The following is a 24788-nucleotide window of genomic DNA, read 5'->3' as shown; positions in this document are numbered from 1 at the left end:
TAAACAAGTCTTAAACTGTGAGTGGACCAGGAGAAACTAGCCACCACTAGTCCATTCTAAATTAAAACACAGACGTTCAGGCATTCCCAGTAGCGTTAGCCGTTAGCCCCACTCTCTCCACTCCCTACAGACCGTATGGAGAGTGAATTGCCACATTACACAAATAATGAAGCCAAGTCAGGACAGTGAGCCACATCTCTACTCATTGAAGCCATGGGAGAGTTCATTAGGGTGACTGACAGCATTGCTTAAAATAGCTGATGGGCAAAATCCATCTGAATGCGTTTCTCTGCATGGGAGCAGGGAATGGTCACATTTTTGTGTGTGTGTGTGTGTGTGTGTGTGTGTGTGTGTGTGTGTGTGTGTGTGTGTGTGTGTGTGTGTGTGTGTGTGTGTGTGTGTGTGTGTGTGTGTGTGTGTGTGTATTTTTGCTAATACAACACGTCGTGTCCATGAGTATGTCTCAAGACATAGGCCTGCATTTCAATACTTGTTTCAATGCTTGTTTCTATGCATGCGTGTATGCGTGGGTGCGTGTGTGTGCTCATGCATGCATTTGAGTGGACAGGAGGCCATAGTGGTTAAAAAGATCCAGCTTGACCATGTCCTGTCCTGTTTTGAATCCAATCGAATTTGTGTTACGGTAAACATACAGGTTAGGGATGAGATCAACCATAGCCCATCTGCAGCAAAGACTCTGTGCCTATCCTAGAGGAAAGGGTCTGCCCGGATATTAGCACAGTTCAGAAACTCACGAGTACAGACACACACACACACACACACACACACACACACACACACACACACACACACACACACACACACACACACACACACACACACACACACACACACACACACACACACACACACACACACACACGCGGTTGTGTCTGAATACCCACTTGCATTCTAAATAGTAGGCATTGTTTTATAGAATGTTTTATAGTATGTGAAATGTCAAAATATTTGTATGCTTTAAATGGCAGGATGTCATACTAATTTCACCTTGTCAGCTAGTAGAATTCACTGTACACTTTTGAGGAAGATAATCTTCTTTCGAGAACCATGTGTCTGACAACTGCTGATAATCAGCTGAGGGGACGTACTGTACCAAAATTAACGAACGGCGGGAATAAACGTAATTGCTCAAATGGATGATGCATTCTCAGGAGCCTAGTATGCTGATATTTGTTGCTTACTGAATTTGTTTTTTTCTAAACAGTATGTGGTACTAGCACACAATATGCAGTTTAAGTAAATAGTAGGAAAGCCTGATTCTGGACATGGCCACAAACACACGACCACACACACATGTAGTTTAGAACCCCACGAGCAGACTAATTCATTACATGGGCTTTTTAATGATCTCATTACTAGCCCTGGAGGAATCTCCTCTGGAGTTCACTCCCATGGCTAACAAGCTTTGTCATCTCCACTCAGGCTCTCAGTGGAACTTTGTGTGAGATGTGTGTGTATGTGTGATTGTGTGTGTGAGTTTGTGTGGGTGTGTGTGTGTGTGTGTGTTGCTTGATGAGTTCGTTGTGCTCCGGTGCTGCTCCGCTGATAAATCAACAGTGCATTGGAATGTGCTTCGGAGGGCGCCGCTACTGGAACTTCACAGTTCCCGCTAATTACAAAAAGCGTTCCAATTAAGATTTGGGCAGATGGCATTGTGGCTAGGGTGATTGTGTAGCCAATTAAGACAAATGTGATTTGAAAGGAAAATAACATCTTTTGGACAAGATTTGATTTAGCTCTGAATACATAATCCTGTATTGTTGTCCAAGAATCAGAATATAGGGTGCGTCCCAAATGGAAACCTATTCCCTATAGTGCACTACTTTTCAACAGAGCCCTATAGGCCTTGGTCAAAAAGTAGTGCACTATAAAGGGAATATGGTGTTATGTTTAAGAGGCTACCCTGAAGGGTTCTTCCTACTGCACTTCCTAGACCGAGGGAGTTTTCCCCTGCCACTCTAGATGTGGCTTGCTCTTTTGGGGTTTAGGCCTGGTTTTTTGGTTAGGCAATTTATTATAAACACTTTTCTAAAAAAGCTCTATAGGCTGCCAATTAAATGATTGATTGATTGATCTGCTTACCAGAGCTGACTGTGATAGCTTCCATAAACTGCTGCCTCCAGCTATTGGTTCCAATCAATAGAGCCAAGTTGGTCTTCTTAATCAGCTTATCCACTGTGTTCTGTGAGGCACCAGAAGAGAATATTTCAGTCTATTAATCCTCAATCCTGGTTATTTAGCATTCCACAAACACAGATACATGCCCAATGAATACACCTTGGCAGTGAACATGATGTACAAGTCTATAAAATACAATGGAGACAAACCAGTTTGATTTATCAGGGCAGACTGTGAGCCAAACCATTTCACATTCCTTATATCAACCTCAAAACATACCCTGACCTCTACCCCTAAAACTACCCCAAACGGCAAAGACATTTTTAATGCTCAAATTCTGAAATGTTCATCCTGAACACTGTCTCTTTCATGTGGAATACAGAACTTACAGTATCAGTATACCTTTTGGATTGACAGATGGGAGATACCACTAAAGACACCAGAGGTACGTCTTACTGTAAGTAATGGGAGATACAATCTCAAGTGCAGCTGGTTGTCTTACTCCCTCCCTTTCCAAGTGGTGGAGTGGGTGGTTTTATAGTCCACTAGTTGTTTTACGGTCCTATCAAAGCTGTGATTTACTATTATTAAAGGTACAATTTGCAGGTTTGTGCGCGACACGGCAGATTTCAGAAATAAATGAGAGTTAATGATCTGTCATTCTCATTGAAAGGAAGTCTGGTAAGCGGTAGATCCGTTCTTTGTGCGGTATGCTATGCTTCACCTCTATAAGTTTCGTTTTTGCTTATTTTTTGTTTTAGTTTTGTACGTCAGCTTCAAAGAGCTGAAAATACAATATTTTGGGTTATTCCAAATATATTTCACAGCGTTTAAGATATTGCAATGATTCTCTACACTATACATTGATTTTTTGTGTCACTAAAACTAAAATCAGGGGAACATTTTAGTAACCAGGAAACTTCTGTCTAAGAAACCAAAAGGTAGTCATTAATCTAGTAAAATAGAGCGCCTCAGAAACAGACCAAAGCGGAACTGTGGTCTCGTACCTTGAACTCATACGACTCCTCGATGACAACTTCCAGTTTGACGTGCTCCCCGAGGGTGGGCCGACCCATCTCAGCGATGCGGCGTTCCTCCTCCTCTTTCTTGGAGAGAGCTTCCTCGCCCCCTTCCTCTGAGGGAGAGATGGGGAGAAAGATAGAGAGATGGAGAAAGAAAGAGGAAAGGAGAGAGAACACATTTGGGTGGTTAGCGGCCATGACAAGGACGATACCCATAAGAGGCCATTAATGTGTTTCCGTGAGTGGTCAAGGTAGCTGTTGACTGTTCAACACCTGCCTTTGAAAACCTTTACACGTTTCAAAATATTGTGCTAAGTACTATGCTGCCTTGGATATTTTATTTTCCCATAATCCTTTCTAGCACAGTTCCAGCTACTGTGGTGGATGCATAACCTGGCCAGAGCATAACAGTTCAGCTTGGCTCTGTTTAGCGAGGCTCATAAGTGTGAAAATGTCACTTGAGTCCAGGTTTCTGTTGCAAGTGTACCTTCTTGTGCTCTGTTTATGCTAAGTGAGCAATGATAAAGTGAGGACTAGGAAAAGTGTGCATTCACAGGCTACATAAACGATCTGTGGTAGGAGAAGCCACAAAGGTGTGTGAAAGGGGCAAATGTGCAATAGCTGCATGATACTGACTATTAGCTTTGCTGTGACAATCTAGTCATTTGACTGGCCCAAAGCTAGTCATCGAAGCAGAAACAAAGACATACTGAGCTGATAGAGAAAGGGAGTTCTTTCAGAGTGACACTGGAAATAAAAATGCAGACTGTTATTTCGCAGAGATTTCCAGCCGGAGGCAGTATTGAGACGGCCGTGACAGAGAACTCTTGAGTCACACAGTGGCGTGGGTACAGCCTTTGACACAACACCGGCACATGGATGGTGAGAGGGAGCATAGAAGAGAGCGAGACGATAGAGAAGTGAGGGGAGGATAGAGAGGACAAAGGGAGGATGTGTACCTGCAATGCTGATAATGGTGGCGGGGACAGGGTTATCCCTACCCTGCACTTTCCGGTAGACGTCCCTGCCTGAGGGACAAGTTCACAGTTCAGAGTTCATTGCACAAAGAGCCCCCGTTAGATAAAAAAAACTGTTTCCCAAGGTTTCCGGATAAGTCAAAAACACTATCCAATATATTTCACAATATTATGGTTGAGGAACGCATGTTTCAATTGAAAAGCTGTTGAGATTCTTTGATCCCACTGTAAACTTTACTTTGTTGAGTACATGAATTTGAGTACATTTGCTTTGAGACTTTTGTTAAAGTTGCAGCTCTAGAGGAAATATGTTTTTAAAGTTATCCGGGGAAAACCAGTGACTGTTTGATTGAAAAGATTGTTTTTCATATAGCATTGGATCCAAACACTCCTCCTGAAGAGCTACTGAATGTGAAGAGTTTTGTTCCTGCCCACCATTAACACACATGATTCAGCTAATGCCAGCCCAGAACGAAGAGCTGAATGAAGTGTGTAGGCTAAGTGCTATCAACTGTGTTATTGCTGGGCTGGAACAAAAGCCTGCACACTCAGTACATCTTCAGGACCGAAGTGACCACTGACATACATTTGAAGTCGGAAGTTTACATACACCTTAGCCAAATACATTTAAACTCAGTTTTTCAAAATTCCTGACATTTAATCCCAGTAAAAATTCCCTGTCTTAGGTCAGTTAGAATCACCACTTTATTTTAATAATGTGAAATGTCAGAATAATAGTAGAGAGAATGATTTATTTCAGCTTTTATTTCTTTCATCACATTCCCAGTGGGTCAGAAGTTTACATACACTCAATTAGTATTTGGTAGCATTGCCTTTAAATTGTTTAACTTGGCTCAAACGTTTCGGGTAGACTTCCACAAGCTTCCCACAATAAGTTGGGTGAATTTTGGCCCATTCCTCCTGACAGAGCTGGTGTAACTGAGTCAGGTTTGTAGGCCTCCTTGCTCGCACACGCTTTTTCAGTTCTGCCCACACATTTTCTATAGGATTGAGGTCAGGGCTTTGTGATGGCCACTCCAATACCTTGACTTTGTTGTCCTTAAGCCATTTTGCCTCAACTTTGTAGGTATGTTTGGGATCAATGTCTATTTGGAAGACCCATTTTCAACCAAGCTTTAACTTCCTGACTGATGTCTTGAGATGTTGCTTCAATATATCCACATAATTTTCCTCTCTCATGATGCCATCTATTTGTGAAGTGCACCAGTCCCTCCTGTAGCAAAGCACCCCCACAACATGATGCTGCCACCCCCGTGCTTCACGGTTGGGATGATGCTCTTCGGCTTGCAAGCCTCCCCCTTTTTCCTCCAAATATAACGATGGTCATTATGGCCAAACAGTTCTATTTTTGTTTCATCAGACCAGAGGACATTTCTCCAAAAAGTGCGATCTTTGTCCCTATGTGCAGTTGCAAACAGTAGTCTAGCTTTTTTTATGGCAGTTTTGGAGCAGTGGCTTCTTCCTTGCTGAGCAGCCTTTCAGGTTATCTCGATATAGGACTTGTTTTACTGTGGATATAGATACTTTTGTACCTGTTTCCTCCAGCATCTTCACAAGGTCCTTTGCTGTTGTTCTGGGATTGATTTGCACTTTTCGCACCAAAGTACGTTCATCTCTAGGAGACAGAATGCGTCTCCTTCTTGAGCGGTATGACGGCTGTGTGGTTCCATGGTGTTTATACTTGCGTACTATTGTTTGTACAGATGAACGTTGTACCTTCAGGCATTTGGAAATTGCTCCCAAGGATGAACCAGACTTGTGGAGGTCTGCAATTAGTTTTCTGAGGTCTTGGCTGATTTAGATTTTCCCATGATGTCAAGCAAAGAGGCACTGAGTTTGAAGGTAGGCCTTGAAAAACATCCACAGGTTCACCTCCAACTGACTCAAATGATGTCAATTAGCCTATCAGAAGCTTCTAAAGCCATGACATCATTTCTTGGAATTTTCCAAGCTGTTTAAAGGCACAGTCAACTTAGTGTATGTAAACTTCTGACCCACTGGAATTGTGATACAGTGAATTATAAGTGAAATAATCTGTCTGTAAACAATTGTTGGAAAAATGACTTGTGTCATGCACAAAGTAGATGTCCTAACTGACTTGCCAAAACTATAGTTTGTTAACAAGACATTTGTGGAGTGATTGAAAAACAAGTTTTGATGACTCCAACCTAAGTGTATGTAAACTTCTGCCTTCAACTGTACTGTAGCACATACAGTAATCGCCAGGCATGTTAGGTGATATGATATTACAACTGGTCACACCTAACACAACAAGAACACATTCATAAACCATTCATGAATCATTTGTAATACCTGAATTACCATGATTAAAGTGTGTCAGTGTGTAAGCTTTATGAATGTCTATTTCCTGTAAAATAGGGGGAATTCAATTCAAGTTTCTGGAGACATGAAATTATTTGAATCAGAATTTAGCTAGTTCGTTTTCATTACAATGTTATATTTCCTTATCTGTAATTAGCTTACTGTATACAGTTGAGTAAGTACAAAGTGTTTGTGGAAATTGCATTCCCAAGAGACTTGATTGAACCCTGATGAATAGTGTGACCCGACCATTAACGGTTCACAACCCAACAGTTAAAGGACCACAGAATGCTCTCAGTGTGTCCATTAGGCCTGTGGATTTAAACATTTTTTTTTATCAGAATGAATTAGATTGAGCAATAAAACCCCCACTTTTATTCCATAGGCTGGGATCCGCACTATGCAGCTGTTGCAAGAGCGCATTTTTCACTGGCTGGTATCAAAAACAATGATTGGTAGGCAGCTTGAACTTCTTGAATTCAACCATTATTGGGTTCAAATACACATTTAGATTTGTGAGCAGCCATCCACAACAACCACAATTCGTAAGGCGTAAATTGATAAATGAGAGAGCAGCAGTGTGATTCACATCAATGCGCTATGTAGATATCAACAATAAGTGATATCCGTATCGCCGTAGACTACACCACTGCTGTCATCCTTACCTCCAAGCGTTTATTCAAATTGGATAGCCTTTGGATGACGACAGCAGTCGCACCATTGTAAGACATAGCTTGTACTGTAGCCTACAAGCCTATTTGTGCTCTTTTCCCACGATTCATCAAACACATTTGGTGTGTTGTCATAGTGGTCAGACTCGCTCAGGTGGAACAAATTTAAATGTGCGCCTTTTTCAATGCTGATTTGAATGTCATTGAGAAAACAGAGAAGTGTCAAAGATATTTTTCGCAAATATTCTTTCTGAATTGAAAAGTAATCCTCAAAGTAATCATCTAGTTTTTCAAAAGTATCTGTAATCTGATTACACAATTTTTTCTGGTAATGTAACAGATTACAGTTACCAGTTTTTTTTTGTAATCCCTTACAAGTAACTGATTACATGTAATATTTTGCTCCCCAACGCTGTCATTGGCATGGTATCAAACACATCAAAGACGTAGTTTCCATGCGGTTAATACCACTCCATTGACTCCATTCCAGCCTTTATTATGAGCCGTCCTCCCCTCAGCAGCTTCGACTGGTACATGCCTACATGAACACACAGTGAGGTCGCACACACGCATTCATCATCTTTCACACTCTTTCGCACACAGTGAAGTGTGACTCATTCAGTGATAGGATAGGCCTACACATTGAATGCCTGGAGGTGCCACAAACGAAGGTGCAAACCAAACAAACTACATTTCTAATATTCACCAAAGAAAACACTATAGTAGTACTACAGTAGTACACAAAACATATTCATTCAAGTGTTCTCAGTGCTGTCTTTGGAGTATATTTGATTTGAAAATATGCCATGCTCAAATCAACTAAAGTCTATCAAAGCATTCTGAATATAATCAATATATTACATTGGTTTGTTATAAATGTCTATGTGTAAATAGACATAGTTACAAAGATAGTCTAAACAATGAAAGAGTAGCCTGAAAGGCTTGTGCCATTAGTAGTGGGTAGGAGAACGCACGATTCTCACCAAGGTGACACATACATTACTTGAATTTGACTTGCTTTAAATTTCAACGATTTAAAGCAATCAATTGCAACACTGAATTGTCTCTTACCATAAAGCCTTTTGTCTATTAAAATTAATACAAAATGACCCATTAATTAATCAATCAATCAATATATATACATTGAATCCAAATAATATATATATTTTTACAATAGTAATATACCATACCTGTCTTCACGAATCCACCTAAAACCAAGAAAAATAAAGAAAATAAATCAAAACATGCCTTTTGGTTGTGAGTGGGTATTAGTTTATATGAAGTATCTTAATAGTATTATTGATTAATGACACATTTTGATCAGCAAATGATAATTTAACTCTAGTATAAAAATACTGTATAGGCCTACTTCCAACTCACTCTTTAATAAGAACAGTTACACATGTTTTCTTGCAACTGAGAACATTTACATTTTAGTCATTTAGCAGACGCTCTTATCCAGAGCGACTTACAGTAGTGAATGCATACATTTCATTTCTTGCATTTTTTATTTTTTTTGTACTGGCTCCCCGTGGGAATCGAACCCACAACCCTGGCGTTGCACACACCATGCTGGCGTTGCAAACACCATGCTCTACCAACTGAGCCACATCATTTAGGAAATGTATTTACCCTTCCGTAGAAGGTTACCATGTACAAGAACTGCCAGTGTTTGCACGCTTGACACTTGACACTACAAAAGTAACAGACAATGATTGACATTTGAAGTAATAAGTGACTTCAGAAGGGAGGGAAGAGAAGAGTGTGACAGCACACCAGAGCAGACTAACGAGAAAAAGTAGACTGCTTACCAATTTCTTGAAGCAACACAGCTGATAGGATGGAAACAGATGAGACAAGAGACAGTTGAGCAGAGAGAAACGAGAGATGAGAAACAAGAGAAATGGAAACAAGTAACAAGGGAAACAGAGGAATGAATATACACCAGCCGGTGGCAAAAAGTTATAGCCATCAGGCAAGTTAGTTATAATATATAGATTTCATGGTTAGGTTGTTGTTCACTACAGACTAGATGTCTAGCAAGTTTTTGAATTTCAAATCAGGCTTGTAGGACTCGAAATGTTATACATTAAATGCCAATAAAAGACTTGGGCCAATCAAATCTCAGAGGCACAATTTCAATTCCCAATATCTATGAGTATTTAAAGATGTAACAAATTTGGAAATACAAATAAGGGTTTCATAGTGGTATTTGTTACACGCTAAATGTTTCCACTGGATGAAAGTTTAAACAATGACAAATGATGCCTAAACGCACACTGAATAAGTCAAAACAGATTATTGTCAAAATGATGCGCTAACATTAACCTGCAGTGTAGTGTTTTGGGCCAAGTTTCCTGAGATGGAACTGAAGTCTCATAAGAGCGTTTTAACGATGCACTGTCCCTAATGTTCGAAGATGTAATGTTAGAGGGTTTTGGGAAACAGGGCCTTAGGCTCTGGCATAGCTTAATTTGGAGGTCAACATAAAAGAAATATTAAATGAAATGGCACCACAATAAACATGTACTGCAATCACTTCTCTGTGATGGAAAAATTTGCCTAATAAATTAACCACCGCAACACACCATTTTCTCATCAGCACAATGATAATATGTTAAAAAGTAATTTCCATACATTGACAGTGGTGTTTTAGTATATGTATTGGTACCGTACATACACGGTAATATTGTATTATGTAATGATAAAAATATATCTAATGGCGTTTCTTCCAAAATCCTACAGTAAGGAGTTAATCAAAGTCCAAAATGCATAATGCAAAACTCATAAAGTTCTTGAGTATTGTGAGTGTGTGTTCCAAGCAACACCCCAAACAGAAACAGTGGAACACATTTAGTACCCAAGGGGTATGGTTAGGAAAGGGTAAACTCGGACCATTTGCTTGGCTGAAGACCACAAGAGCTCAAGGGCTAGAACATGTGGAGGTACACATTTCTACAGAACCTTCTTGAGCATACAACCACTACCACTCAACGTTCCAACTTTGTTTATCAACCAAAAAGTTATCATCACTCTGCACGCCTCATAGGATGGGACTCCTTAACAAGATAGAAATAAACTTATTTGACTCTGCTCAAATCCTGTTCAGCCGGCCCCCATTGAACAGCGGTGTTGACCAGGGGCAGTAGAAATACAAGAAACCAGAGGAGAGGGTAGGTAGCCTTGCAACAGCAGAGAAAATAGGAGAGGGAGCAGAAGAGGGTGAAAAAAAGAACAGGAAAGTAAGAAGGAAAGAGTGGGAGGAAGGAGAGAAGGAGGAGGTCAGAAGCTTGAGCCCATCTTCTACTCTTTTCAGTTACTCTCACACCTGTCAATCGCCTTTTCCAATGGGGCTCCTGCAGCTCTATGTAGAATCTGGCCTGTCTTTCATATTCGTCGTGGTCAAGTATTCTAACCGCTATGGTCTTCCTGCAAGGGGACACAAGACAAGGTACAAAACAAAAAGGGAACGGTGAAGGACGAGGGCGGGAGGTGGGGGAAGGGGGAAGGATAGATTGTGTAAGTTTCACAAACACACACACACACCAAAAAGGATTTGTACTGGTTTCAATATCCACCTATCCACTGGGCCATCCATGGACGTACAGATGGAACAGTTTGTCAGGGTTCTGGGGTAGGGGGGAAGTCAAGCTGTGTTGCACACCCGTACCACCTCATGGTGTATACATGGAGGGACAGTTGGAACTCTGTTTGGAAGCCTCTATGATCTCAGTTTGAGTTTAAAGATCAAAGCTTTTCACCTCAACTGTCTTCATTGATCTTCACCTCTAATCATAATAGCAATATTGTTATGTCTGTGCATTTGATATTGTTATGTCCTGGTATTTACCTCTCATAACATTGATATTGTTTTGTCTAGGTGCTGAGGTAAATAAAAGGTCACAGCTCAAAAAAGTGACTATTCAGAACAAGTGGTCTGTAGTCTAGGTCTGACTAAAATTGTTTTAGGATCAATTCTGGTCTTGGAGGACCACTATGCATGGTGGTTTCGGCTCCAATCAATCTTAGGATTTATAATCAAGAAATATACACCTGACCATTACACAAATATGGTTGAAAGGTAACAATGAAAACAGACCAAAAAAGACAATCCAGTGGGTAGGAGAACCTGCCTATTACTGTTCTCTTCTTGGACCAGGATTGGGAAAATGCTCCATGGAGGATGGAAATGTGGCCTTTATCCATGTATACCCAATTCAGTAGGTCTGGGCAAGCACAAAGTAATAGTGGATGGATCCAGTAAGGGATGCCATACATGGCGAATGGAATGGGGGCGGGGTTAAGGGGTACAGGGTGGGGACCAAAGCCTGCGAAGGGAACGCCCCACCTTTCCTCTCACTCATCTCCAGCAGCTGAGGCTTTCCCATCTCAAGGAAGAAGTTCTTGTTTTTCTCATATTCCTCGTCATCGATTATATTGATCTGTATAGTTTTGCTGAAACAAAGAGAGAGAGAAAGAGAGAGAAAGAAGACAAGGTTGCAGATAGAACAGCGTATGGAGAGTGCGAACATGAGGGAAGAAGAACGACGAGCCATGCATCGTCAAACGACACAAAGGCGACAGCACAAAAAAAAAATGGGAAGATGGGTTGTTACGGTGACATTAAGCAATTCTGGTGGGGGGAAACAATAAATCCCAAACAATGAAATCAATGTCTTTTATACAAAAATGTACTGGAAAAATTAAAACACCCCCCCATATATCGCCTCATCAAAACACTACATTTAAGTTCTGAATGAAAGTATTTTGAGACAAATAAGGGACACAACAATTCACAACAAGACTGAAATATTTTCAAGAGTGTGACTATGCAGTGCTGTATTGTACTGTTAGTGTTCTTATAGGCCACAGGCCCTCTATACAGACAGGCATGGTGGACATTTTTTCCCTCCAATATATATTATTGCATTTTCTTCTCAACAATAGGTCAAATGTATGTTGAGCTTGACTTGGCTCAGTAATATAATAAGGCCTAGAGAGTCTATCAGTCTATTTTAGTCTTATACTGTGGCTCAGGCCCATGTTTGAGAATGACCAGAATACTCTCAGCAGCGATGCTACCCAAATATGGACACTAAAACAACTCTCCAAGACAAAAACAGAGCACCCATGGGTTGAAGACGCACTCTTGCATATTGTTTATAAACTAAACCAGGGGGAAATTATTGCCTGATCCCACATATGTTTGTGCTGTATATCCAACTCATGACAATGACCATAGGACTTGGCAAGACTGCACAAACAGATCTGGGACCAGACCAGACCAGGGGTAAGGTGAGAGGGAGATGACAGTCTTCTCGCTCTAACAGCTAGCCAAACATGTCTGAACATATCTCCAAACACCACACTACTAATAAACTTGGACAAAATATACAAGTAATGACAAAAACGATGTAGATAGCTTTGAAAGAAAAGCCTTTCTACTTGCCTTGGGCCTAAACAGGAGATGACATTGCCAATTTCTAAGTGATTAATTGTCTGATTGCTACTGTTGAATAATGCAGAAACTAGCTGCTGTAGCAGATTGCCATTTGCTGTTGGATTTGAAATAATAGCAAATAATCACAACAGATTGTGACAAGTTTCAGACTGTGGCTAGTTGTTCATATTGTAGGCCTACTAGAGTGGTCTACCATCAAAAACAATGGAGAAAATGCATCCACGATTTGTTGACAATTTGTCGTCAGAATAAAATAAACAGCCAGTCCATGTGACACACAGAATGTAACCTTGTGGATGGTTGATGAACGATACTTCAAGGCTGCTGTGTTTGCCACATTTCACCCCTTACAAGATGGACCATTTAAATCTGGCAGATAACTGCGTCTAATAACAGAACATGTCCATGGTCTGACGTATTTCCTTCATTAAAGGTAGGCTAAACACTGATTGCGAGTCCTAATAGCATTATGTCAACATAGGTGCGATTTCAATTGCTTACACATATTCAGAGACTGTGGGATAAACAGGGTCATTAATTGGAACGGAATTACACTGTCCCTTGATAAAACAGTGCTGCTTTGTAGCAATTGGAAATGTCAAAAACTTTTGGAAGGGAAAATTGCCATAGAAAGTAAACACATGCTGTATAGTCAACCTGGTCTCAGACCATTTCATATTATTCTGTATGTAAATCCGAGACACTCCTATTTAGTATGATATGTTACGTTTCGTATGTTAAGTATTAATTTGTGGATGTTCATCACCCATTTCATTTGATAAGTTAAGAATTACAATTCGTTTTATATGTTACAAATTTGCTAAATGTACTATATGTTACAAATTTCCAAAACATGATATGTTAGAAAATCTAGCTAGGTGGCTAACGTTAGCTAGGCTATAGTTAGGATTAGCTAACATGCTTAGTAGTTACAGTTGTCCGTAATGAGATTTGATCTCACAACCTTTGAGTTGCTAGATGTTCACGTTATAAACCAACCCATCATTTTAGTCATTTAGGAGACACTCTTATCCAGAGCTACTTACAGTAGTGAGTGCATACATTTGAATACTTTTTTTCACCGTGGGACTCAAACCGACAACCCTGGCGTTGTAAGCGCCATGCTCAACCAACTGAGCTACACGGGACTACCATCCACCCTGACCAACCACCACAGTAAGTAAACATCTGTCTTATATAACCATACCAAACGTAACATTTCATACTAATTTGAGTATCTCGGATTTACATTTACTATGTTACGTCTACTCTATGAGACCAGACTGGCATACTGGGTTCCACAGTGATTCGTGGGTATATTAGGACCTCTGGCAGTCTCTATGGGGGTACCACAGGGTTCAATTCTTGGGCCAACTCTTTTCTCTGTATACATAAATGATGTCGCTCTTGCTGCTGGTGAATCTCTGATCCACCTCTACGCAGACGACACCATTCTGTACACTTCTGGCCCTTCTTTGGACACTGTGTTAACAACCCTCCAGACGAGCTTCAATGCCATTCAACTCTCCTTCCGTGGTCTCCAACTGCTCCTAAACACAAGTAAAACTAAATGCATGCTCTTCAACCGATCGCTGCCTGCACCTGCCCGCCTGTCCAGCATCACTTCTCTGGTCGGTTCTAACTTAGAATTTGTGGACAACTACAAATACCTAGGTGTCTGGTTAGACTGTAAACTCTCCTTCCAGACTCACATCAATCATCTCCAATCCAAAGTGAAATCTCGAATTGGCTTCCTATTTCGCAACAAAGCATCCTTCACTCATGCTGCCAAACATACCCTCGTAAAACTGACCATCCTACCAATCCTCGACTTCGGCGATGTCATTTACAAAATAGCTTCCAATACCCTACTCAACAAGCTGGATGCAGTCTATCACAGTGCCATCCGTTTTGTCACCAAAGCCCCATATACTACCCACCACTGCGACCTGTACGCTCTCGTTGGCTGGCCTTCGCTTCATAATCGTCGCCAAACACATTGGCTCCAGGTCATCTACAAGACCCTGCTAGGTAAAGTCCCCCCTTATCTCCGCTCACTGGTCACCATAGCAGCACCCACCTGTAGCACGCGCTCCAGCAGGTATATCTCTCTGGTCACCCCTAAAGCCAACTCCTCCTTTGGTCGTCTCTCCTTCCAGTTCTCTGCTGCCAATGACTGGAACGAACTACAAAAATCTCTGAAACTGGAAACACTTATATCCCTCACTAGCTTTAAGCACCAGCTGTCAGAGCAGCTCACAGATCACTGCACCTGTACATAGCCCATCTATAATTTAGCCCAAACTACTACCTCTTCCCCTACTGTATTTATTTATTTTATTTATTTTGCTCCTTTGCACCATATTATTTATATTTTATCTCTGAACTTTCTTCAAACTACAAATCTACCATTCCAGTGTTTTTCTTGCTATACTTTATTTACTTTGCCACCATGGCATTTTTTTGCCTTTACCTCCCTTATCTCACATCATTTGCTCACATTGTATATAGTCTTATATATATATATTTTTTTTTTTCTTCTACTGCATCATTGATTGTATGTTGTTTTACTCCACGTGTAACTCTGTGTTTTTGTATGTTGTCGAACTGCTTTGCTTTATCTTGGCCAGGTCGCAATTGTAAATGAGAACTTGTTCTCAACTTGCCTACCTGGTTAAATAAAGGTGAAATAAAATAAAATAAAATAAAAATATTCTCATAGACATATTGGAGGTATGCTGGTTTTGCTCTTACATTGTTCCTAACATTACATGGTTTTTGGGTTAGAGACTACAGTGGGGGGGAAAAGTATTTGATCCCCCTGCTGATTTTGTACGTTTGCCCACTTACAAAGAAATGATCAGTCTATAATTTTAATAGTAGGTTTATTTGAACAGTGAGAGACAGAATAACGACAGAAAAATCCAGAAAAACGCATGTCAATAATGTTATAAAATGATTTGCATTTTAATGAGGGAAATAAGTATTTGACCCCTCTGCAAAACATGACTTAGTACTTGGTGGCAAAACCCTTGTTGGCAATCACAGAGGTCAGATGTTTCTTGTAGTTGGCCACCAGGTTTGCACACATCTCAGGAGGGATTTTGTCCCACTCCTCTTTGCAGATCTTCTCCAAGTCATTAAGGTTTCGAGGCTGACGTTTGGCAACTCGAACCTTCAGCTCCCTCCACAGATTTTCTATGGGATTAAGGTCTGGAGACTGGCTAGGCCTCTCCAGGACCTTAATGTGCTTCTTCTTGAGCCACTCCTTTGTTGCCTTGGCCATGTGTTTTGGGTCATTGTCATGCTGGAATACCCATCCACGACCCATTTTCAATGCCCTGGCTGAGGGAAGGAGGTTCTCACCCAAGAATTGACGGTACATGGCTCCGTCCATCGTCCCTTTGATGCGGTGAAGTTATTCAATACTTCCGGTTTGGAGCGAGCAGTCGCACCACGCTTCGCTCCACAGGTAATATTCCACTTCGCTACATTACAACGGCTTGATTTGTTTGATCTGAGCAATTCTTCTTAGCTAGCTACATAGCCGTCTTTGTATCAAAGATAATTGTGTAGTTTAGAGTAACTGAGTAATTATCGAGGCTAGCTATCTTCGTCCTCCTAACGTAGTCAACACTGCTAGCTGCTAGCTAGCTAGTCATCACTGTTAGCTAGCCAACTTCTACCGACTAACAGCACCGCAGAAACTATTACATTACAACGCAACGACTTGATTAGTGTGGTGTTAGTGTTAGTTAGCCAGCTACATAGTTGTCTGTGCTGTCTCTGTATCTAAGATAATTGTGTAGCTTGAGTTTGAGTATTATCGAGGTGGGCTAGCCAGCCGCGACGCGGCGCCAGACTTACTCAACACACCTAGTCATCATTAACCCACTGCCAGATAGCCATCCGTTACCGACTAGCAGCGCTGTAGTTACTAACACTTCACAACGGAACGATTTGACTAGTGCAGTGTTACCTAGCGAGCTACCTAGTTGTCTTTGTCATAGCTTGATAATTGTTAATTGATAATTGTTAGCTAGCCAGCCATCGAGGTTAGCTAGCCAGCTATTTCCGTCCCCCGCGACGCCATTTTTCCTAACCTAGCCAACTATTACCGACGAGCAGCATTGTTGAAACTAAATACACTACAAGGAACGTCTTGATTAGTGTTATGTTAGCTAGCTAGCTACAAAGTTGCTTTGTATCATGACAAGGTGTAGTACTGAAACTACCGAGGTTACCTAGCCAGCTACACGTTCAAAGTCAACAACGCAGCCACTGCTAGCTAGCCTACTCCACCAGCCAGCAGTACTGTATCATTTTAGTCAATAACATTTTTGCAACGTAAGCTTAACTTCCTGAACATTCGAGACGTGTAGTCCACTTGTCACTCCAATCTCATTTGCATTAGCGTAGCCTCTTCTGTAGCTTGTCTACTATGTGTCCGCCTATCCCTGTTCTCTCTCCTCTGCACAGGCCATACAAACGCTCCACACCGCGTGGCCGCTGCCGCTCTAACCTGGTGGTCCCAGCGCGCACGACCCACGTGGAGTTCCAGGTCTCCGGCAGCCTCTGGAACTGCCGGTCTGCGGCCAACAAGGCTGAGTTCATCTCAGCCTATGCTACCCTCCAGTCCCTAGACTTCCTGGCGCTGACGGAAACATGGATCACCACAGATAACACTGCTACTCCTACTGCTCTCTCCTCGTCTGACTACGTGTTCTCGCATACCCCTAGAGCATCGAGCCAGCGGGGTGGTGGCACTGGAATCCTCATCTCTCCCAAGTGGACATTCTCTCTTTCTCCCCTGACCCATCTGTCTATCTCCTCATTTGAATTCCATGCTGTCACAGTTACCGGCCCTTTCAAGCTTAACATCCTTATCATTTATCGCCCTCCAGGTTCCCTTGGAGAGTTCATCAATGAGCTTGACGCCTTGATAAGTTCCTTTCCTGAGGATGGCTCACCTCTCACAGTTCTGGGTGACTTTAACCTCCCCACGTCTACCTTCGACTCATTCCTCTCTGCCTCCTTCTTTCCACTCCTCTCCTCTTTCGACCTCACCCTCTCACCTTCCCCCCCTACTCACAAGGCAGGCAATACGCTTGACCTCATCTTTACTAGATGCTGTTCTTCCACTAATCTCATTGCAACTCCCCTCCAAGTCTCCGACCACTACCTTGTATCCTTTTCCCTCTCGCTCTCATCCAACACTTCTCACTCTCCCCCTACTCGGATGGTATTGCGCCGTCCCAACCTTCGCTCTCTCTCTCCGCTACTCTCTCCTCTTCCATCCTATCATCTCTTCCCTCTGCTCAAACCTTCTCCAACCTATCTCCTGATTCTGCCTCCTCAACCCTCCTCTCCTCCCTCTCTGCATCCTTTGATTTCCTCTGTCCCCTATCCTCCAGGCCGGCTCGGTCCTCCCCTCCTGCTCCGTGGCTCGACGACTCACTGCGAGCTCACAGAACAGGGCTCCGGGCAGCCGAGCGGAAATGGAGGAAAACTCGCCTCCCCTGCGGACCTGGCATCCTTTCACTCCCTCCTCTCTACATTTTCCTCTTCTGTCTCTGCTGCTAAAGCCACTTTCTACCACTCTAAACTCCAAGCATCTGCCTCTAACCCTAGGAAGCTCTTTGCTACCTTCTCCTCCCTCCTTAATCCTCCTCCCCCTCCCCCCCTCCTCCCTCTCTGCGGATGACTTCGTCAACCATTTTGAAAAGAAGGTTGACGACATCCGATCCTCGTTTGCTAAGTCAAACGACACTGCTGGTCCTGCTCACACTGCCCTACCCTGTGCTTTGACCTCTTTCTCCCCTCTCTCTCCAGATGAACTCTCGCGTCTTGTGACGGCCGGCCGCCCAACAACCTGCCCACTTGACCCTATCCCCTCCTCTCTTCTCCAGACCATTTCCGGAGACCTTCTCCCCTACCTCACCTCGCTCATCAACGCATCCTTGACCGCTGGCTACGTCCCTTCCGTCTTCAAGAGAGCGAGAGTTGCACCCCTTCTGAAAAAACCTACACTCGATCCCTCCGATGTCAACAACTACAGGCCAGTATCCCTTCTTTCCTTTCTCTCCAAAACTCTTGAACGCGCCGTGCTTGGCCAGCTCTCTTGCTATCTCTCTCAGAATGACCTTCTTGATCCTAATCAGTCAGGTTTCAAGACTGGGCATTCAACTGAGACTGCTCTTCTCTGTGTCACGGAGGCTCTCCGCACTGCTAAAGCTAACTCTCTCTCCTCTGCTCTCATCCTTCTAGACCTATCTGCTGCCTTTGATACCGTGAACCATCAGATCCTCCTCTCCACCCTCTCCGAGCTGGGCATCTCCGGCACCGCGCACGCTTGGATTGCGTCCTACCTGACAGGTCGCTCCTACCAGGTGGCGTGGCGAGAATCTGTCTCCGCACCACGTGCTCTCACCACTGGTGTCCCCCAGGGCTCTGTTCTTGGCCCACTCCTATTCTCGCTATACACCAAGTCACTTGGCTCTGTCATATCCTCACATGGTCTCTCATATCATTACTATGCAGACGACACACAATTAATCTTCTCCTTTCCCCCTTCTGACAACCAGGTGGCGAATCGCATCTCTGCATGTCTGGCAGACATATCAGTGTGGATGACGGATCACCACCTCAAGCTGAACCTCGGCAAGACGGAGCTGCTCTTCCTCCCGGGGAAGGACTGCCCGTTCCATGATCTCGCCATCACGGTTGACAACTCCCTTGTGTCCTCCTCCCAGAGTGCTAAGAACCTTGGCGTGACCCTGGACAACACCCTGTCGTTCTCCACCAACATCAAGGCGGTGACCCGATCCTGTAGGTTCATGCTCTACAACATTCGCAGAGTACGACCCTGCCTCACACAGGAAGCGGCGCAGGTCCTAATCCAGGCACTTGTCATCTCCCGTCTGGATTACTGCAACTCGCTGTTGGCTGGGCTCCCTGCCTGTGCCATTAAACCCCTACAACTCATCCAGAACGCCGCAGCCCGTCTGGTGTTCAACCTTCCCAAGTTCTCTCACGTCACCCCGCTCCTCCGCTCTCTCCACTGGCTTCCAGTCGAAGCTCGCATCCGCTACAAGACCATGGTGCTTGCCTACGGAGCTGTGAGGGGAACGGCACCTCCGTACCTTCAGGCTCTGATCAGGCCCTACACCCAAACAAGGGCACTCCGTTCATCCACCTCTGGCCTGCTCGCCTCCCTACCTCTGAGGAAGCACAGTTCCCGCTCAGCCCAGTCAAAACTGTTCGCTGCTCTGGCACCCCAATGGTGGAACAAGCTCCCTCACGACGCCAGGACAGCGGAGTCAATCACCACCTTCCGGAGACACCTGAAACCCCACCTCTTTAAGGAATACCTGGGATAGGATAAAGTAATCCTTCTAACCCCCCCCTTAAAAGATTTAGATGCACTATTGTAAAGTGGTTGTTCCACTGGATATTATAAGGTGAATGCACCAATTTGTAAGTCGCTCTGGATAAGAGCGTCTGCTAAATGACTAAAATGTAAAATGTAAATGTAAAAACACCCCCAAAGCATAATATTTCCACCTCCATGTTTGATGGTGGAGATGGTGTTCTTGGGGTCATAGGCAGCATTCCTCCTCCTCCAAACACGGCGAGTTGAGTTGATGTCAAAGAGCTCCATTTTGGTCTCATCTGACCACATCACTTTCACCAGTTGTCCTCTGAGTCATTCAGATGTTCATTGGCAAACTTCAGACGGGCATGTATATGTATCCTTGAGCAGGGGGACCTTGCGGGCGCTGCAGGATTTCAGTCCTTCACGGCGTGGTGTGTTACCAATTGTTTTCTTGGTGACTATGGTCCCAGCTGCCTTGAGATCATTGACAAGATCCTCCCATGTAGTTCTAGGCTGATTCCTCACCGTTCTCATGATCATTGCAACTCCACGAGGTGAGATCTTGCATGGAGCCCCAGGCCGAGGGATATTGACAGTTCTTTTGTGTTTCTTCCATTTGTGAATAATCGCACCAAATGTTGTCACCTTCTCACCAAGCTGCTTGGCGATGGTCTTGTAGCCCATTCCAGCCTTATGTAGGTCTACAATCTTGTCCCTGACATCCTTGGAGAGCTCTTTGGTCTTGGCCACGGTGGAGAGTTTGGAATCTGATTGATTGATTGCTTCTGTGGACAGGTGTCTTTTTTACAGGTAACAAGCTGCGGTTAGGAGCACTCCCTTTAAGAGTGTGCTCCTAATCTCAGCTCGTTACCTGTATAAAAGACACCTGGGAGCCAGAAATCTTTCTGATTGAGAGGGGGTCAAATACTTATTTCCCTCATTAAAATGCAAATCAATTTATAACATTTTTGACATGCGTTTTTCTGGATATTTTTGTTGTTATTCTGTCTCTCACTGTTCAAATAAACCTACCATTAAAATTATAGACTGATCCTTTCTTTGTCAGTGGGCAAACGTACAAAATCAGCAGGGGATCAAACACTTTTTTCCCCCACTGTACGAGTTGACTGGACGCTAATATTACACAGTGTGAATACAGTATGGGTGAATTGTCAGTAATAACCTTTATTTAACTAGGCAAGTCAGATAAGAACAAATTGTTATTTACAATGACAGCCTACCCCAGCCAAACCCTAACCCGAACGACACTGGGCCAACTGTGCACCGCCCTATGGGACTCACAATCCTGGCCGGTTGTGATACAGCCTGGAATCAAATCAGGGTCTGAAGTGATGCCTCTAGTGCTGGGATGCAGTGCCTTAGACCACGGCGCCACTCGGGAGCCCAAATACTTTGCTTCCTTTTTCAAAACCTCATTAGGTGGAAGCTAGAGAGGGATTGACAAACCACAAACTAGTTCAAACTTATTGGAACCTCCAAACTGATTAGATTTGAGGCAATTATGTGGGATAGTCAACCTGAGCATGCAACAGTTTAATTAATGTTTTGTTTGTCCTTTCTATGAGAAATTTAAGTTGTGATTTTGTGTGGAAATGTGACATCCATCACGCTGGAATTGCTCATTACTCAAAGTCAACTACTAAGTGACAGGGGACCTTTTTATAGCGTCATTAAGCTGATGTTCATGTGATTGACTAAGATTAACATGAATTATTGATCAACGGCCTCTTGGTGCCACAGAGGTGAATGAGTCTCTGGTGAAAGGAAATAGCAAGAGTCCTGCTGGGCCCTTGGGTGACATAACAGGGAGTCAGTCACTTCCTCTTGTGACACCTCCTATTCAACCTCTCAGGCAGCCCTGGGTGTCATGGATTAAACCAGGGGTGTCAAAGTCATTTTTCCCCTGGTGCCACAATCGGTCTTCTACGAGGTCCAGTGGGCCGCACTGAAAATTGGTTATGTTTCCTTGCCATCAAAATGCCATTGTTTTGGGAATTTTCAATGCTTCCTGACTGTCTAGTGATTATTAGCGATTTGGACAGTCAAGAAACTGTACTAATGTACACTAAGTTTGGGGTCACTTAGAAATGTCCTTGTTTTTGAAAGAAAAGCACATTTTTTGTCCGTTCAAATAACACCAAATTGATCAGAAATACAGTGTAGACATTGTTAATGTTGTAAATGACTATTGTAGCTTGAAACGGACAATTTTTAATGGAATATCTACATAGGCGTACAGAGGCCAATTATCAGCAACCATCACTCCTGTGTTCCAATGGCACGTGGTGTTAGCTAACTAGACACTCTAATGTACTTGTCCTCTTGCTCAGTTGTGCAGTCCTCTTTCTATTCTGGTTAGAGCCAGTTTGCGCTGTTCTGTGAAGGGAGTAGTACACAACGTTGAACGAGATCTTCAGTTTCTTGGCAATTTCTCGCATGGAATAGCCTTCATTCCTCAGAACAAGAATAGACTGACGGGTTTCAAAAGAAAGTTCTTTGTTTCTGGCCATTTTGAGCCTGTAATCGAACCCACAAATGCTGATGCTCCAGATACTCAACTAGTCTAAAGAAGGCCAGTTTTATTACTTATTTGATCAGGACAACAGTTTTCAGCTGTGCTAACATAATTGCAAAATGGTTTTCTAATGATCAATTAGCCTTTTAAAATGATAAACTTGGTATAGCTGACACACCGTGCAATTGGAGCACAGGAGTGATGGTTGCTGATAATGGGCCTCTGTACGCCTATGCAGATATTCCATTAAAAATCAGCCTTCCAGCTACAATAGTCATTTACAACATTAACAACGTCTACACTGTATTTCTGATCAATATGATGTTATTTGAATGGACAAAATAAATTGTTTTTCTTTCAGAAACAAGGACATTTCTAAGTGACCCCAAACTTTTGAACGCTACGTAGGTCCATTGACAGTGCACAGTGATTATTAGTGAGCTGGACAGTCAATAAACTATATGAATACATTGTAGGTCCATTATCATTTCTACACAGTTTAGATATGGTTTTAGTTATTTTAAAGTATATTGAGTTAGTTTCGCCCCCCACTCAATTTTAAATCCACCTGCGTGCAGCTCCCCCAAGACTGCCACACAAAATAAATATCAACCCGCACAGAGAAGCACGAGATTGAACTTTACTCAACTTTCTAGAGTTTTCCCCCTTTGTCAACACTACCAACTGTGGGAATTGTGATCGAATCAACACAATATTAGCCACTTTCAATTCAACATACTGAAACAAAACGAACTACGCAAGACTTAGAATGCAAAGGCAGAACGCATCTGAGTAGGATTCTATTGCATTGACATGCATGACTCAGCTGTTCTCTACACAGTCCTGTATGGCATAAACAATCAGAGCGCTGTAGACCTATATGCAAATAGGTCTTTCCCTTTCACATATATGTATCTGTACCAATCACGTTGAGCGGTCGTGAGTAGATGCGTTTGTTTTGAGATCAAAGCAAGAGCTGCATGTAGCCATGTGTGCACATTTGTTCATATCCTTTGCTAGTTAGTGAGTTATTAGCCCAGTTATATATAATTTGTAGTCAGCAATGGGGGAGTGATTGCTTCCTACAAGAGCACAAAACGTGTACATTTTTAGACATCTTTGAAAAGCGAGTCCGGTAAAGATTTTTTTTTTGTTGTCTTAAAAGGGCAGTGTTGTATTTTGAAACAGGCTTGAATAAGCTAAGTAGCCAATAGGCAGAGGGCAGCATACTTTGTCTGATTCTCTGTAATAATGGTATGGGAATAATAATGCATTTTATTTTGTAAAGTAGTTTCTTGCATCAAACAACACAACAACATTTGCAGTCACCTCCTTGTCTGAAGGACAAGTGGATAAACAGGTTAATGTCAAGCCTACATTGAACACCACACATTGACTGCTACTGTCAGCCTTACAGTAGCAGCCAAAGTGTGGTGTTCAATGTAGGCCTAAATTCCTTGACTTTTGAAAAAGACATGCAAGGCTTGACATTAACCTGTTTCAAACAGTGCATCGGCTGATTTGGCTCAGTTGGAGGGCTGGCTCATAAGCTTACAGTAGCAGCCAATGTGTGGTGTTCAATGTAGGCTTGACATTAACCTGTTTATCCACTTGTCTTTCAGACAAGGAGGTGACAGCTATTTCCATGTTAAAATGTTATGGATGCATTTTCTCCATTGTTTTTCATGGTAGGCCACTCTAGTAGCCACAGTCTGAAACTGTAACTTCAAACAGGTACAGCCTGCAAACTAATACTCATTTGGCAAATTCAGACGGCTTGGGTAACAAAACCTATTCAGTGGCTCTAATCTGCAAAAGTCAACAGAGAACCCCCTAGTGAGCCACTGTTACTCTCACAAGCATGGGAAACCGGGGATAGGTCTGTCTCCACATTTCAACTGGCTTTTGAAGAGATAAAGCCCCCTTTGTCAAGGATGCGCAACAAAGTAAAAGTTGGAAGCAAACAACTCTGTTGAGCAGTCGGTTTGAAAAAGGAGGGAATATTTCTACCGTGTTGGCTCTGAGCAGGATTACATGTGATGGCTTCCTCACAGCTTTGTCAAAGGCAAGCTCTGGATGTACATTTTACAGAAGCCAAGTGTACAAACAGTTTAACTGAGAGATACAGAGAAAGAGAGAGAGAGAGAGAGGGGGGGGAGAGAGACTGACAGACAGTGGGTGAGTCATGACAGAGCGACTGAATGGCAATAACAGTAAGAGAGGGAGAGAGAGAGAGAGAGAGAGAGAGAGAGAGAAAGAGAGGG

At 42.8% G+C, this 24788-nt stretch overlaps 1 protein-coding gene across 6 annotated transcripts in view; it reads right to left on the bottom strand.

Moving 5' to 3' along the window:
• slc8a1a (solute carrier family 8 member 1a) overlaps nucleotides 1–24788 on the bottom strand; it is a 51222-nt gene that overhangs the window by 5073 nt on the left and 21361 nt on the right. For 3 of the 6 annotated variants that reach the window (XM_014131177.2, XM_014131173.2, XM_014131175.2), the window contains 7 exons: nucleotides 11501–11607; nucleotides 8964–8984; nucleotides 8343–8360; nucleotides 8224–8238; nucleotides 4121–4189; nucleotides 3147–3274; nucleotides 2104–2203 (listed from right to left, as the gene is read on the bottom strand). In XM_014131177.2, the coding sequence (XP_013986652.1) occupies nucleotides 2104–2203; nucleotides 3147–3274; nucleotides 4121–4189; nucleotides 8224–8238; nucleotides 8343–8360; nucleotides 8964–8984; nucleotides 11501–11607 (458 nt within the window). Of the gene's footprint in view, nucleotides 1–2103; nucleotides 2204–3146; nucleotides 3275–4120; nucleotides 4190–8223; nucleotides 8239–8342; nucleotides 8361–8963; nucleotides 8985–10480; nucleotides 10582–11500; nucleotides 11608–24788 lie in introns of all 6 variants that reach the window. The other 3 variants (XM_014131180.2, XM_014131182.2, XM_014131183.2) reach the window with 3 other exon arrangements.

The sequence above is a fragment of the Salmo salar genome, chromosome ssa12, assembly GCF_905237065.1.
Source record: "Salmo salar chromosome ssa12, Ssal_v3.1, whole genome shotgun sequence".
Taxonomy (NCBI): Eukaryota; Metazoa; Chordata; class Actinopteri; order Salmoniformes; family Salmonidae; genus Salmo; species Salmo salar.
The sequence above is the reverse complement of the archived record's forward strand: the minus strand, read 5'-3'. Positions and strand labels throughout refer to the sequence as shown.